Source organism: Girardinichthys multiradiatus, chromosome Y, assembly GCF_021462225.1.
Source record: "Girardinichthys multiradiatus isolate DD_20200921_A chromosome Y, DD_fGirMul_XY1, whole genome shotgun sequence".
Lineage (NCBI taxonomy): Eukaryota > Metazoa > Chordata > Actinopteri > Cyprinodontiformes > Goodeidae > Girardinichthys > Girardinichthys multiradiatus.
Genome location: NC_061818.1, coordinates 29,830,450 through 29,846,682, shown reverse-complemented (window position 1 = coordinate 29,846,682; position 16,233 = coordinate 29,830,450). Strand labels below are relative to the sequence as shown.

General features: G+C 39.2%; 2 protein-coding genes and 1 non-coding gene across 4 annotated transcripts in view; 1 reads left to right on the top strand and 2 right to left on the bottom strand.

Moving 5' to 3' along the window:
- Window positions 1-627, bottom strand: part of LOC124864934 (axin-1-like) — a 54,295-nt gene extending 53,668 nt beyond the window's left edge. Inside the window, exon 1 of one of the 2 annotated variants that reach the window (XM_047359882.1) lies at window positions 390-627. The gene's annotated coding sequence lies outside the window, so the exon portion shown is untranslated. The remainder of the gene's footprint in view (window positions 1-389) is intronic. The other variant, XM_047359883.1, reaches the window with a different exon arrangement.
- A 5,756-nt stretch (window positions 628-6,383) lies between these two features.
- trnat-cgu lies at window positions 6,384-6,455 on the top strand. Its single transcript has one exon. It is a non-coding gene; the product is annotated as a tRNA-Thr (tRNA).
- A 4,393-nt stretch (window positions 6,456-10,848) lies between these two features.
- Window positions 10,849-14,473, bottom strand: LOC124864859 (phospholipase A2-like). Its single transcript, XM_047359801.1, has 4 exons — window positions 14,364-14,473; window positions 13,619-13,787; window positions 12,918-13,024; window positions 10,849-11,065 (listed from the first exon to the last, which is right to left on the bottom strand). Exons 1-4 carry the CDS (start codon window positions 14,395-14,397, stop codon window positions 10,917-10,919), a joined length of 459 nt encoding a protein of 152 aa, XP_047215757.1. The 5' UTR covers window positions 14,398-14,473; the 3' UTR covers window positions 10,849-10,916.
- Between the last annotated feature and the right edge of the window lie 1,760 nt (window positions 14,474-16,233).

Below are 16,233 nucleotides of genomic sequence, written 5' to 3'. Positions count from 1 at the left end.
AGAGGATTTAGCAATTTGAAGACTTTGAGTTTCTCAATGCTGAATATCATGTTTGCATTGTACCTAAAGTCACAAAAAGGGAAAATGTTTAATAAAAGGCCTACATTTCTTATGGTGCTAAGGTGGTTAATGCTAAACAAGACAACAATGAATTACCTGACATCTGCCAGCATTAAAACAAATTCAAACCTTGATTTATTATTGTTAGCTGTCAATTTATGGGATATATATTCAGTGGTCAAATCAAATGAAGGACTTTGTTTCAACAAGAGGAAGGAAGCAACCAAACAGCAGGGCATTGACATAAAAAACGTTACCAGACACAATAGACCGATGCACAAAACAATGGATAGTTGCTGTTTCCATCCCTGCTAACGCAGTCATCATACCTGCTGACATACCACATTGTGTTCTTCATGGTTCTGATGAGCTGAACCGCAGACAACTCCCACCACTTCTTTAGAGATCGGATACAGTCCTTCGTGGTCTGCAGTGAAGAGTGACGCCATCTTTAATCACAACAGACTCCATCTGTCGATGGTTGTTCCCTTTCCATCCTCTCTGTCTCTGTTCCAGTCTCTCTGTTCCAGCCCTCCGTTTGTTGTGGGGGGTTCTAATTTTCTATCCAACATCAAACCAACATATCGACGGGCTCATGGGCCGCCCAGCAGGGGGGTATTGAACATGCTGGACTGGCTGTTTTCCTTCTCCAAGCTGCAGATTAAGCGACCACATTTATTTTTCACAGAATTCCTTGGGTGTCCAGGAAAAATTAAAAAATAAAATCAAAATCAGCTTTCTGTCCTTTGATTTCAACAAGACTGGGCTAAAAAACTCACCAATAATTTTTCCAAGTGGTATGATTTCTTTAGATGTTGTAACCGATTGGATTTTAAGCTCTTTTTAACTGAAAGCACATCTGTGTTGTCACTCAAAAATAATTTAGAACTGTGTCCATTATACATATCAATCATTTGAACTTCTTTTTTAGTGTTCAAGTCATTGTTATTGAAATAAAACGTAAACAGTAATAAAAGTCTATTGCCGCTCTTTAATTTTACAAACAAAATTAAACACAAGATTCCTCTGATAAGTCCAGTGGAAGCATTTCTTTTTTCTTCCTCTTAGTTCTGCTTAGGTTTTAAAACCTGAGCCCATCTAGTATAATAGTAACTATTTTGATCAACAAAATTCTTTAATTCACCAATAAAAGCAGCCTGTTGCCTTCACCTTGTTCCTGTGGTCCGCCTTGACTGAGTGCATCCCTATTTGTCGCTCTTTAATGCTTTCTCTTATTCATAAAGCTGCCCAAGAGCGTTGTTGACGGACAGGCATTTTTGCTTTGTATTACAGCTCAAACTGTGGGACTTTCTTGGAGAAAACTAGGACCAGATGCTTGTCAGCACAATCAAGTTGTACATATGGCAACAGCATCAACACGATGCTGTTGCCATATGAGGAGAAGCATCAAATTTCTAAGCATGAATTAAATGGTTAAATTTTTTAAAAAGACTAAACGGAGCAGAGCTGACACAAATTGAGTAAAATTCTTAGAACACAGAAACTGAATTTATCTCAAAATTCTACACTTCAAAATGTTAATTTATCCACTAAATGAAGTTGTGACAGCAGCTCTGTTAAGTGGATTAATGGCAAACAAAAAGGGAAAGATGGGCAACAAGAAAAAATTGGAAAGAGAGGGAGAAAGAATATTCTCTTTGTATTGCAGCTTTATCAGCTGCTCACCCTTCAACTAGATTTCATACTTGGGCGTCGAGTTGTGACCGGGGTCAGATCCAGAATACCGCTCCTTACAATGACCTGTTTTCTCCACAAGCTGCACCAGCAAAGGCTTGTGGTGCAAGGAAATGGTCATGCTTACTAACTGTGCTACAGGTTTGCATTCTTACTCTTTTATGCTGATGTACATAAATCTTAAGTTTGTCTTACCCAATTCAATATTTCAGAGTAATGTAGAGGGAACTGTGTCTCCATTATGTTTCCTGTTCTATTCAGAGGAAATTGGAAATTAATGTGCTTCGCAAAAGTATTAATCCCTCCTAATCTTTTTCACATTTTGTCTCCAAAACAACCAGTCTTTATTATATTTTGATGTAATTTTTTATGCTAACAAAGTAGTGCATAGCTGTGAAGTTGAAGCAATCGTGGTTTTCAAATTTTTTACAAATTCAAATCTGAAAAGTGTGGCATGCAGATGTATTCAGCCCCTTTCGCTCTTTTACCCCTACATTAAATCCAGGGCAATTGACTGCCTTCAGAATTTACCTAATAGAGTCCACTTTAGCGTAATTTGTTCTCAGTGTGAATACAGTTGTTCTATAAAGTTCCCACTAATATTAGAGCACATTAGTGAGCTAACAGCTCACAAATTGCTCACATCTAATTGACTTGATGGTCAAGCCTGTTCCTGGGTGTGTTGGTTTTGAAAATTTAAATGGAGCAACAAATTGAAAAGTTGGTGTCAAAGTGTTGGAAGGACATGAGAAGACTGCACTGTTTTGTGAGTTCCATCTTCAGTATTTTATTTCAGTTGGTGTAGGAATGTGTCTCTACCTGGGGGCATCAGTAATGTATCAAAATTTAAAACATACCCACAACTGGAGCACTCAGGTCTCCTCAGTCAGTCATGGTTTTCTATTGTGCAAGAAAAGTTCCTACTTTGAATCAAGAAAAGACAAAAGACCCCATAATCTTTATGGTCTCACTGAGGACATAAACAAAAAACAAAATTACCCGATACCAGATAAAAGGTTATAAGAACTGTTAAAAAGTTCTATCTCCCTGAGAGCAGAACAACCACTACAGCCATTAATACCAGAAAAAACCCTAACTATCAGGGTTCTCAATAAAAAGAAGGACATTTTTATTAATTAGAAGTATAACTTCTGGGGGAAAAAGAAGAATATGCACTTTCACAAACATTAATTTCTGTTCCACAACGAAGTATCCTATGTGACATAATAAAAAAACACGAAATACACTCCCTGGCCACTTTATTAGGTACACCTTGATTGGTTGTTAACACAAATACCAACTCACCAAGTCACACTGCAGCAACATAATGCCTTCAAACCTCAGGATGTGGTGAAGACAACTTGTTGAAGTTTAAAGCGAGCATCAATATGGAGAACAATATGGTCTGATAGGATTTTCTTTCACAGCCATCTCTCATGCGTACTGAGAAGGATCCAGAAAAGAGAAAACATCCAGTGAGCATCAGTTGTGTAGATGAAAATGAATTGCTGATGCAGATGCCAGAGACTCGTTTGAGATCATAGAATGGCAGCAGTAGCTCAAATGGCCACTTTTTATTCACAGATGGTATCTCGTAACCAAGGTATGTAAGATACTATCTGTGGATGTGCAACAAATCAAACCTTGAAACAAATGAGCCATAGCAGCAGGAGACGACACCAGGTGTCACTCCTGCCCCCTAAGAACAGTAAATTCCTGCTTCAATTCACACAGTCTCCTCGAAATTGGACAATAACAAATAATACAAGTTTTTGCTCCAATGACTCTCGATTAGGCTGCAACATTAAGATGGGAGGGTCAGAATTTGGTGTAAACATGATGAGAGCAAGGGTCCATCCTGCCTTGCATCAGTGGTTCAGATTGGTGGTGATGGTATAATGGTGTGAGGGACATTTTCTTGGCATACTTTGGGGCCCTTAGTACCAACTAAACATAATTTAAAGGCCACAGCCTACGTGAGTATTACTTCTGACCATCTCAAACTTGTTTCTTGAGCACAATGTGTCATGACAATGCACTCCAGTGTACTCAATGGTCACCAGATCTGAATTTAGATCATTGTTTAGGATGTAGTAGAATGGGACATTTGCATCAAATATGAGCAGCCAAGAAATCTGCAACAGCTGCGAGATGCCATCATGTCATCATGCATAAAATCGTGCAATAAAGGTAAATTTAGATGTTATTGCAATCACAATATCAGTTGTGATAAATTCCCATTTTCCAAACTCCTGGCTTCCATCTCAGTGTGTTTTAGCATCATAGGCACTTTAATCTGTATCAAGTGGCGTCCATCCAACAGGTTGAATATCTTACTGACATGGGAAATAGGTATGGATGAAACATGGCATGTATTAGCAAACAAATACTGTAAGACACTCAACTGATGTTAACATTGCTCACAATGGCATTACAAAGATGGTACATTTGAGATATCTTGTGAAGCTCTAGCCAGCATTTTGTTGAATCTAAGCCACAAAGAATTGGGGCAGTTCTGGAGGCAAAACGGGGTCCAACCCAGTATTAGCAAGGTGCATCAAGTGAAGTGGTTGGTGAGTTTATTTTACAACTCATATGACAACAGTACCCACCAGTGCTTCTCCTTTAAAGATCTAATATTCATTGTGAAGCAATCAAACTGCGCATAACAAAACAAAGCAAAAAAATTACTAGTTGGTCCAAAGTGTCAGAGAAGGAAAATGTTGGAAATTAAGGAAAATTGAAATGAAAACATCTCAACATGACTTTAAAACTGGTTTATACATTTATATCTAACAAGCTAGACAACTTTTATAGTCCGCCTGTAAAAAAATATCCTTATTAACAGGAGGATTCTAAGTTATTGAAAAGGCAGCACTGAAAACTGAAATGTTCCCTTTTTAATTAAGGCTATTACTCATGTATTGGAGTCCATTCCTTAGCTCGCAGTTCAACATAGAATCACCAAAAAAAATCCTCTAATAGCCCATAGCATCTTAGAATAATCAGTTTACAACCTCCATTTTTAATCCTGATCAAGTACATATGATTAAAACTGCAAATGTTTGATATATAGTAGAAGTTTATTTTATAAATATAATCATTTGTTATCAGCAGGGGGTAAGTTTCTACCAAGTAAGGCGCTGTAATTACAAAATGATGCCAAAAGAGCTGCTAAATCAATACAGACACTGTAGTGTAATATATATATGTGTGTGTGTGTGTGTGTGTGTGTGTGTGTGTGTGTGTGTGTGTGTGTGTGTGTGTGTGTGTTTGTGTGTACTAAGACAAAAACAGATATTCTCACAGATCCAGGAGTACAAATTCCCATGCAGCACAACTCAGGAACAAGGGTTTAACCACAACAAACTGATAAATAATTAAATAGACTGCTACAGAAATACTTCTTATTCTCTGAGTGAATGAGCTGCCCAATGTTTTTTGCATGAAGAATAATGCCCCAGATGCATGGGATTTCTGACAGGATTCCTTAGGTTACAGAAATGCATCACTGCAGAGGGCTCCTACAATTTAAAACCATTTTTAATCAATCAAGGATGCTCCTTATTATCATCATATCCAGCCTGGGCATGATTATATTTTGCACAAAGAAAACATTTTGTGTAACACAACAAAACAACAAACTTTGACACAAGCTCAAAATTGCTGAGATCTATTAATTCAGTTTAGGATTAATTAAAAAGACCCATTTTATTTTGGAGCTACTATAACAATTTACTCTAAGTAGGTAAAAACTCAAATTCTTTGTACACAAAACAGGTTTTGTTGATTTTTTCATATAGCCTCTGGGACGTCTTATACCACATACACACACACACACACACACACATGCTGCACAATCAAAGATTAATCTCTGTTGTATTGCAAAGAAAGACAAGGAAAAGGTGCAGACAATGCCTCATTCATGTTGTACCTCATGCGTCACAAAACCTTCAAAAAGCTTAATGATTCTCTTTTTTTAGACATATTTAAACATATATATTGATGGAAATCTCGACAGTTTCTCTGAATGACGTGCTTCTTACGTTACCTGCCCTGTCAGTTAAGGTGAACGGTCATGTTTTGGTGGCGTTGCTGTTGTGCCATACTTTTCTTTCTGTGATGGATACACTGTAAGGAATTAAAAATGAAATCTTCATAGATTAGAACCTATTTCATGGCATCACAAAAACGTATTTGGACGCCGGCCGAAAAATATTTTTACACTTATTTCATGTTTTTTTTTAACATGTTGCCTAACATTGTGTTATTGTTGATAACAGAAGTGAACCCTGTTTAACCGATATGGAAAACACACATAAACTCGAGCCTACAGCAGAAATTCTCACGGTAGAAACAGAAGGCCGCCAGTGAACTGCAACGAAAATCTCAGACGGAAGACAACAGCATTCTCTTGTGGCCAACTCACAACAGTACTTTCTTTATAACACCTTTTGTTGGTTGTTGTTGATCTCACACTTTAATACTACGGCTGTAAATCAACGTCTGTGGATTGTAATCGTTGAACGTTCTGTGTTTCACAGTTTTCTTCCTATAGACCATAAAAAATAACAAAAATGGTACATCTACATATCTTCAAAAAAGCAACCGCACCTCGATGCGGCGCAGGCGCGGTGGCCAAGTGGTAAGGCGTCGGTCTCGTAAACCGAAGATCGCGGGTTCGAACCCCGTCCGTGCCTTTTATCTCCACATCCGTTTATATCACTAGGTGAAACAGAGGATGCATTTGAAACATTCTAGCAGTGTAAACACTAATAATTTACTCAACTGATTTTACACCGTATTGCATTTAGAATTGCTTGCATCCTTTCATATCAACCTATGAAAATTGTTATAATCATGCATCCCGAACAAGCCGCAATCGAGCGGAGTAGTGCAGTTTCTTGGGTAACGCACCATGCGGCAGCCTCTCCGATTCATTTTTGATAATGTAGTACCATATTCAATTTATTAAGACAACGATTTATTTAAGTAAGTTGTGATCATAGCAACTACTTTGACAAGGGTTGCAGTTTGTGCAGAAGCTTTAATAACATCCACAACACATTACAGATTGTGGATGCTTAAACTGAGATCTGTGAGATAAAATGCTGGATAAACCACATGAATTAGCAGTCTGTTCATTAGAATATTGTAGACTTTGACTCAGGTAATTATGAGAAGTCTTTTAATTAAATTCTTCCTTCACAAACCCTAACTAAGTGGAAGATGTAGTTTGTATTTATAAGATAGCAAGTATATTTGCTTTTTCCATAAATATCTTTGACATTTGAGGTCTGCATGCTGCTGGTTCAGCTTAAAATACGTCAATATGAAACCCAACTTAGACTTCATTGGGTGTCAGTTTTCTGAGTAGAATAAAGTTTGTTGTTGCATAAATGAAACATTTCAGTTCAGAAAGTATTCAGCCCAGACTTAAAACAAGATAGTGGAATTTATGCTTCTTTTTAAACATATTAGGTAGATTTCTTTCCTGTTGTTGCTGCATAAAACATGTTTTCATAACATGCTTTTAGTACTTTTAGAGACATGATTTACCTTGGTTCTACAAATTGTTTACAAACCACATATAACTCGCCCCAGTGTGATGCCAAGAAAGACCTACAGATCTCATTCCAGTAGATGATTTGTCATGCATATGTTTAAGTTGGTATCATTTTCTCCAAGACTGTATTGTGTGCCATGTGGCTCTCAGCTTTAGAGTAAAAAGGTAGATTAAGGAATAAAGTGGTTTCTGTCAGCTCTGCCATAGCTCCCATTTTTAAATAATGTTGTAGGATATGTGACTAGCATTTCTTCAAACACCTTTTCCTCAGAGTTGCTCCAGAGAAGTTTTAGACACATTTAGACACATTTTTTTATGTTGGAAACAAATGGAGTAAAGGATTAAGAAATGGAGTTGAAATATTGAAGGTTTTAAATTTTGCATAAGGTTACCTCAGGGTGACACAGAGCAAAATGCATCTACCTTAATTTCACCAGCCAGTTTCTTCTTGTTAAAAGGAAGTTGTTCCTTTCTACTGTTACCTCATGCTTGCTCAGGATAAGGAATTGGTGTAAGGTCAGTGACTTCACGCAATCAACTGGGCTTCCTCAAATATATAATATTGTTAAAATTGGCATTATAAAATTAACTTCACAGCACTGCATTATAAATAGGATTAATTGGAATGTATGTAATTTAATTTGAACACGTCCATTTCACTGGCTTGACTTAATTATATATTTAAAATTTCATAATTTAATTATTTTTGCTATGAAAAGCTCTACTGGCGATCTTTAAAACTTAAATATCTGCTGTCTCTAAGATGCCAGTTAATAAGTATATCACTTACCACTTCAAAAAGAAAGAGAAACAATGGAACACATCAAACTTTCTGATGAATGAAAAACAGGAAAAGGAAACAAAAGAGAAAAAATTACTTCAGAACTTTAAATCACTTTATCTTTGTACTTTACAATTCCAGACTTTGTGCACAGCTAAGGTTGTACACAATTCACCAACTGTGTGTGTGCCTTAACCCAGATATTCAGTTTCAATTCTGACCTGGATGCTTTACATTAACTACATCTCCCATTTCGGTTGAAACTTACAAGCTGAGCACTCTAAACAAAGAGGCTGTGTTTTCCTCACTCAGTTACTAAGAGCAGGGCTCTGAGTAACATCTACAGGTCCTTCTCAAAATATTAGCATATTGTGATAAAGTTAATTATTTTCCATAATGTCATGATGAAAATTTAACATTCATATATTTTAGATTCATTGCACACTAACTGAAATATTTCAGGTCTTTTATTGTCTTAATACGGATGATTTTGGCATACAGCTCATGAAAACCCAAAATTCCTATCTCACAAAATTAGCATATCATTAAAAGGGTCTCTAAACGAGCTATGAACCTAATCATCTGAATCAACGAGTTAACTCTAAACACCTGCAAAAGATTCCTGAGGCCTTTAAAACTCCCAGCCTGGTTCATCACTCAAAACCCCAATCATGGGTAAGACTGCCGACCTGACTGCTGTCCAGAAGGCCACTATTGACACCCTCAAGCAAGAGGGTAAGACACAGAAAGAAATTTCTGAATGAATAGGCTGTTCCCAGAGTGCTGTATCAAGGCACCTCAGTGGGAAGTCTGTGGGAAGGAAAAAGTGTGGCAGAAAACGCTGCACAACGATAAGAGGTGACCGGACCCTGAGGAAGATTGTGGAGAAGGGCCGATTCCAGACCTTGGGGGACCTGCGGAAGCAGTGGACTGAGTCTGGAGTAGAAACATCCAGAGCCACCGTGCACAGGCGTGTGCAGGAAATGGGCTACAGGTGCCGCATTCCCCAGACCTGGGCTACAGAGAAGCAGCACTGGACTGTTGTTCAGTGGTCCAAAGTACTTTTTTCGGATGAAAGCAAATTCTGCATGTCATTCGGAAATCAAGGTGCCAGAGTCTGGAGGAAGACTGGGGAGAAGGAAATGCCAAAATGCCAGAAGTCTAGTGTCAAGTACCCACAGTCAGTGATGGTCTGGGGTGCCGTGTCAGCTGCTGGTGTTGGTCCACTGTGTTTTATCAAGGGCAGGGTCAATGCAGCTAGCTATCAGGAGATTTTGGAGCACTTCATGCTTCCATCTGCTGAAAAGCTTTATGGAGATGAAGATTTCATTTTTCAGCACGACCTGGCACCTGCTCACAGTGCCAAAACCACTGGTAAATGGTTTACTGACCATGGTATCACTGTGCTCAATTGGCCTGCCAACTCTCCTGACCTGAACCCCATAGAGAATCTGTGGGATATTGTGAAGAGAACGTTGAGAGACTCAAGACCCAACACTCTGGATGAGCTAAAGGCCGCTATCAAAGCATCCTGGGCCTCCATAAGACCTCAGCAGTGCCACAGGCTGATTGCCTCCATGCCACGCCGCATTGAAGCAGTCATTTCTGCAAAAGGATTCCCGACCAAGTATTGAGTGCATAACTGTACATGATTATTTGAAGGTTGACGTTTTTTGTATTAAAAACACTTTTCTTTTATTGGTCGGATGAAATATGCTAATTTTGTGAGATAGGAATTTTGGGTTTTCATGAGCTGTATGCCACAATCATCCGTAATAAGACAATAAAAGACCTGAAATATTTCAGTTAGTGTGCAATGAATCTAAAATATATAAATGTTAAATTTTCATCATTACATTATAGAAAATAATGAACTTTATCACAATATGCTAATTTTTTGAGAAGGACCTGTAGGTGGATTTAGAATCTGAAAATCTATAAATAAAATGTATTTCAGAAACAAACTCTTGTTAAACATTTGGGTGTTTTGACCTACAGTGTTGATTGTGGGTTTGGCATCATCTAGTGGTGAACATGTAGATTTCATGCAAACTAATAAGCTGATATTGGCTTAGTGATGTTAGAACTTCTCCCCACTGTGTGCGGGACTGCATGGGAGGAAAGTTTCACTACCTTCTGAAAAGAATCAAATAAACTGTTGAAAACCAATATTGTCCTTGAGATTTCATAACATTAATAGTAAATGACATCACCTGACAGCTATACACTATCTCATTGGAAAGTTATTGCTCAACAAACTGTAACAATGTTGTGATTTTGTTGAACCCTTACACGGAGCTGACCACTGAACAGCAGACACTCCATTTGGCAGTAACACATAAGTGCCAACGATTATCTAAATGCAGACTTAAAGTAGCTCAGACCTTTAGCTTAGTGAACTTCCCACTGCTTTTAAGGACCCAAGGAAAGATGTCAATACCAAAACTCTGACAAAACACAAGAAGTGGAGCTCTGGGCTGCATATAAAACATACAAATGTTGCTTTGTGAGGAGTGGCAATCTGATCTTTTTACTCTTAACACTCAACCTTCAAGCCAAAAAGAGGAATGCAAAAGTTTAATCTTTGTGTAATCTAGAAAGGGAAAAGGTTTAATGGCATTTCTTAAAGAATTAATAGAATTTTCTTCTTTTGTTAAACCAATAATCTTTTACATAACTATTAACTTGATACGTGTCTCTATGTTTCATTAAAACACTGTTGATGGTGAAAATATAACAATTAAAAATTTTTTGATGTATTTATTATGGTATTTTACAAAAAGGCACACAAGACACGAAGATGTATTGATTGCGTCAGTATATGTTGCACGTCGGGTTGTCATAGCCACACATGAAGTCTGGCCATACAGCGTACTTCCGGATGAAAGGTGCTTTTCTCAAACACTTGGCTGCCTCTCTGTCACACTTGCATAACAACTTCTCACATTTGTCCTCTAAATCCTCTGAAATGGAAAGGATAGACAAAGATAAATGACATTAACATAATGGAAAACCTTTAAATTGTCCACTTTTATTATGGTAAACTATTCTATATTCTACACTGCTTGCAATTTTAATGGTTATAGGACTCAAGTCTTTTTCACATTCTGTTATGTTAAAACAAACTTCAATATATTTTATTACGATTTTATGTGATAGACTAACAAAAAGTTAAAATTTAAATTTGAAAATGTGGCATTCATTTCTATCTGACCTCTTTGAATCTGATAGCCCCTAAATAAAATCATAAAATCGCCTTTAGAAGTCACCCATGTAAATTACAGCTAATTGCACCATCTGCAAAAAGTATGACACAACTGCAAACTTATCAATAAATGGGAGTTCACCTAGACCGACAGGTGACCAGCTCAGATAAGACCAAATGTTTATACTTTCTGGACTACATGCTAAAACTCTGTGAGTAGCAGAAAGCTAACACTGCACATCATCAGGAGCACACCATCACCACATGCACACCTTTACTATGATGGCACATGATGGTGGCAGAATCATGCTGTAGGAAACTGAAAATCTTTCAGGGTCCGCAACAGACTTGAAACAGGGATCGAGGTTCACTTTTCAGCAGGACAACAGCAATGGATTAGCGTACTGTAGATCAAAGTACACTACAACTTTGTTCAGCCCAGACTTAAAACAAGATAGTGGAATTTATGCTTCCTTTTAAACATAGGTAGATTTCTTTCCTGTTGTTGCTGCATAAAACATGCTTTCATAACATGCTTTAAAACATGTTTTCATAACATGAACTCCCCCTTCCTAGCAATAGCAAATTTATTTGTAAACATCTTCCACAACGTTTAGGAGTGTGTTTATAATTAGATCAGAAAACCAGAATTGCAGCCTCTGCTCTAATTCATCCCAGAGGTGTATGAATTACAGGTCAGGACTCTGCACAAGCAAGTCTATTTTCTTCCTACCAAACTTTATACACCTGCACACCGGAAAATGATGATTTGGTGGTGTGACCCAATACTTTTGGTAATATAGTGTTTATTCCTGTACAGGTATGGGACAGTCAAAGTGTGCACCTAATTGCCATCAAGAATCTGCAGCAAGACTTGAAAATATATCTTCATGGACATTCTCCACCCTATTTGACAAAGCTTAAGGTATTTTGGAAAGAGCCATGGGCAAAATTTTCAGTCTCTAGAGCAAAACTGGTAGAGAATTACCCCATAGGTGGTTTCACAAAGTATTGAATTAGTGGGTGTTAAGAACAAATTTAGGTCACATTTTTTAGAGTTTTATATGTACAAAAAAATAAACGTTGAAAACCAGGAATAAATTTCCTTCCACTTTCCATTAATGTGGTTGGTCTATCACATACGATCCTACAAAAATACTTTACATTGAAGGTTGCGGTTTGAACATGACATGTGAAAAGGTTGAAGGCTTGTTAATACTTTTGCAAGACCCTGCATTTTGATGAGATTCATCAAAATGAAGTTGTGGGGTTGATTCCAGCTTTCTCCTCCCACTTGTCGGTGTGTGGGCAGGACACTTAACCTAAAGTTGCTTACCAATCTGTGTATTGTTGCTTGAATGTGTGCACGTTGATGAATGTGATTTGGCGAATGTGGCTCTAGTGTGAGGCGCTTTGAGTGGTTGGCATGGCTCTAGAAGGTTAGTCCATTTATCACTAATTCTGAAATCTGATTAATTATGTGCTGTTTGGGAAATTTGTTTTGTGATTAAATTATGCCAGTAAAGAGCCAAAGAATACATACTGGAAACATGAATGTTTTCTTCAATCATATGAAGGTGTGTTTACTTAGAAAATGTAAAATTCAGTACCACACTCAGCTTTGCTGTCCTCACACGTCCAATTATATTGGGCCATTTTGGTATGGCAGCCAAGATGTTCGGCATCTCCATAACAGAAATCATGCTTGTGGCAACACCTACAGACACAAGATGTTGAATGCATGACTCTCAAGGCTGATATCCGTCTGGACTGCAATGGGTCATTACAGCAGTAAAGGTGGGTGGCAAAGGGATGCCACAGCTATTTTAAAAGTAGGGCAGGATCCATACTTTGGTTTTTCACTAAACTTACTTGGCAGTCAGATTGTTTTTAATGGGTGAGATGTCTAGTGGTGAAGATGGAAAACAAAGAGGTAGTAATTAGGATTTGGGTGTGGACCTATTTCAAGGTCCCTGTCAGACCACATGAATGTTCTGAATATGGGCATCACTCACTCCTTCAAACCCACTGTGCAGTGTTTGTGGTGTGGTGGACAGAGTCGGAAACAAAAACTGCTCACACCTATTTTGGAAGGGGAAAACTTAAGTTCAACCAAGAAGAGGAAATAATGTGTACATTCCATCCCTGCAGTGAAGAGTGAAAACACACAAATGCACTCTGAATTAAATGCTTTGTTGCTCATATTGCATGCACAAACCTGTCCGCTTGCTAGAAGTTTGGTGAAAGTTGTCATCAGGTGCAGAGGCATACTATTATGTAAGAAAGGTAAGAGAGTCAGGAACTGTCTTACCAGTCTGTCTTGTCACGGGGCCACCCTTGACCCCCCAGCCCACAGTAGCATCCGTACATCATGTAAGCCAAAGCAGATCTCCCAGTGCTGCATTTGATGGCTCCTGCAAGCTCAAGTAACCCTCTTTTTGTCCGCTGGGAACCATGTGCTGTTACAGGTCCCACAGCCACTGCAAAGAGAAATAAACAATAGAAGAGGAGGAAAAAACTTCTCAATCTCTCTGTGCACAGATCTTATGGTGTAGTCTGAAAGTGGCCTTTTATACACAGTGGAGAAAGTAAAATCTCAACAGCATTGCTGATTTACAAATAGATTTAAATGTTTCACATAAAACTTTCTCTTGCTAACTTTAAAAGTAAAGTCATTCATTCTTTTTATCCTTTTTTGTTTGTTTACAACCATTTTAATCACCAGATCATCATCATTCTGTTGCCACTGTAAAACCAACAGAGATTTGTTAGTAACTAGGACACATAGGACTAACGTCATTGTTATGTCTCATAAACAAAAGGTTAGACTCAACCTAAACATCGTATTATATTTAGAGTGTTGTAAAATCTAGTTAACATTGTGAGTTAAAAATCGCAAAACTCATCAGCTCCTGCTCTCTTTCACTAAATCACTTTGCCTGCCAAACACACATCACTAAAACCTATTCTAGCTTCCTCTGTATTCTTTAAATAGCACTTCCAGTCTTCATTTACAGTTGCCTCACAAGCAGGGAACTTCAATTAGAAAACCTTACCAGATAACAGGAGAAGTATTCGGTAAAATATCATCACCACATGCAGCAGGCAGCTGAATCTGCTCAGCGAGGCTTCTTGGGCTACCACAGTCTGAGTGCAGAGTAAGGGGAAAGCTTTTTTTAGAGGCTGCTGGAATAATCTTGTGAGCATCATCATTGGATAGTGCCTAATCCAGTGTTTGTGAAACCAGGCTCCTCCTGCAGGAACAAACTTGATGCCTCTTTTTGCATCTCTGCTTTGGGTAAACATTTGGCATTTTAAAACAAAACCACCAGAAATGTTTTTTATTTGTGCATATTAAAAATATCAGCTTCTTTTAGCTTTTTCTTTTATTTTTTGACAACCTGTAAATACTGAAGCATGATGTGGTTCACTTTCTTTGAATACAACCCAGGAAGACAAATCACACATCCTACAAAATAATTATTGATGATTGACTGGACTGTTTACTTCTGCTAAAACATTGCCAGTACACAATTAATACTTTAAAGCTTAATGCAAGAAATAATAGTCAGAAAATTCTTTTTTTCAAGTGAAGCTGTTCATTGGATGCTTGTAACAATAAAGATTGAACCATTTTTAGAAGGATATAAAAATATAAGATATATAAAAAAAAATATGAAAAGGTGAACAACAGTCTATTTTAACTAATTAAGTTACAGATGTAGGTCATCACAAAGAAAAGTTGTTGGCCACATTTTTTAAATCACCAGCAAAGGACCCCCACACCATCACATCTCCTCCTCCATGCTTCACGGTGGGAACCAGGCAGGTAGAGTCCATCCGTTCACCTCTTCTGCACCGCACAAAGACAAGGTGGTTGGAATCCTCCTACTCGTACTCGTCGTCTTCCGCTTTATCCGAGACCGGGTCGCGGGGGCAGCAGACTCAGCAGAGACGCCCAGACGTCCCTCTCCCCAGACACCTCCTCCAGCTCCTCCGGGGGGATCCCAAGGCATTCCCAGGCCAGCCGAGAGACATAGTCCTTCCAGCGTGTCCTGGGCTGTCCCCTGGGCCTCCTCCCGGTGGGACGTGCCTGGAACACCTCCCAAGGAAGGCATCCAGGAGGCATCCGGTATAGATGCCCGAGCTACCTAAACTGACTCCTCTCGATGTGGAGGAGCAGCGGCTCTACTCCGAGCCCCTCCCAGATGGCCGAGCTCCTCACCCTATCTCTAAGGGAGTGCCAGGCCACCTTACGGAGGAAGCTCATTTCAGCCGCTTGTATCCGAGATCTTGTTCTTTCGGTCATGACCCAAAGTTCATGGCCATAAGTGAGGGTAGGAACGTAGACCGACCGGTAAATCGAGAGCTTCGCTTTTCGGATCAGCTCTCTCTTCACCACAACGGACCGGCACAGCGCCCTCATTACTGTGGCAGCCGCAACAATCCGACTGTCAATCTCCCGCTCCATTCCTCCCTCACTCGTAAACAAGACCCCAAGATACTTTAACTCCTCCACTTGAGGCAGGAACTCCCCTCCAAACTGAAGAGGACAAGTCGTCCTTTTCCGGTCGAGAACCATGGCCTCGGAAATGGAGGAGCTGATTTTCATCCCTGCCGCTTCACACTCGGCTGCGAACCGCCCGAGTGCGTGCCGTAGGTCTTGGCTAGAGGGGGCCAGCAGGATCATGTCATCTGCAAAAAGAAGAGACGAAATCCTCTAGTCCCCAAACCAGACCCCCTCCAGCCCTTGGCTGCGCCTAGAAATCCTGTCCATAAAAGTTATGAACAGGACCGGTGACAAAGGGCAGCCCTGCCGGAGTCCAACATGCACCAGGAACAGGTCCGACTTAGTGCCGGCAATGCGGACCAAACTCCTGCTCCGCTTGTACAGAGATCGGATGGCCCCTAGTAAAGGGCCCCTGA

Bases quoted from the DNA above. Each gene is read 5' to 3' on its own strand.
- LOC124864859 (XM_047359801.1), bottom strand. From the start codon at position 14,397: ATGATATTTTACCGAATACTTCTCCTGTTATCTG. The intron at 13,788-14,363 runs GTAAGGTTTTCT...TTCTCTTTGCAG, and splicing joins AATACTTCTCCTGTTATCTG to TGGCTGTGGGACCTGTAACA. The intron at 13,025-13,618 runs GTAAGACAGTTC...TTGTGTCTGTAG, and splicing joins CCCCGTGACAAGACAGACTG to GTGTTGCCACAAGCATGATT.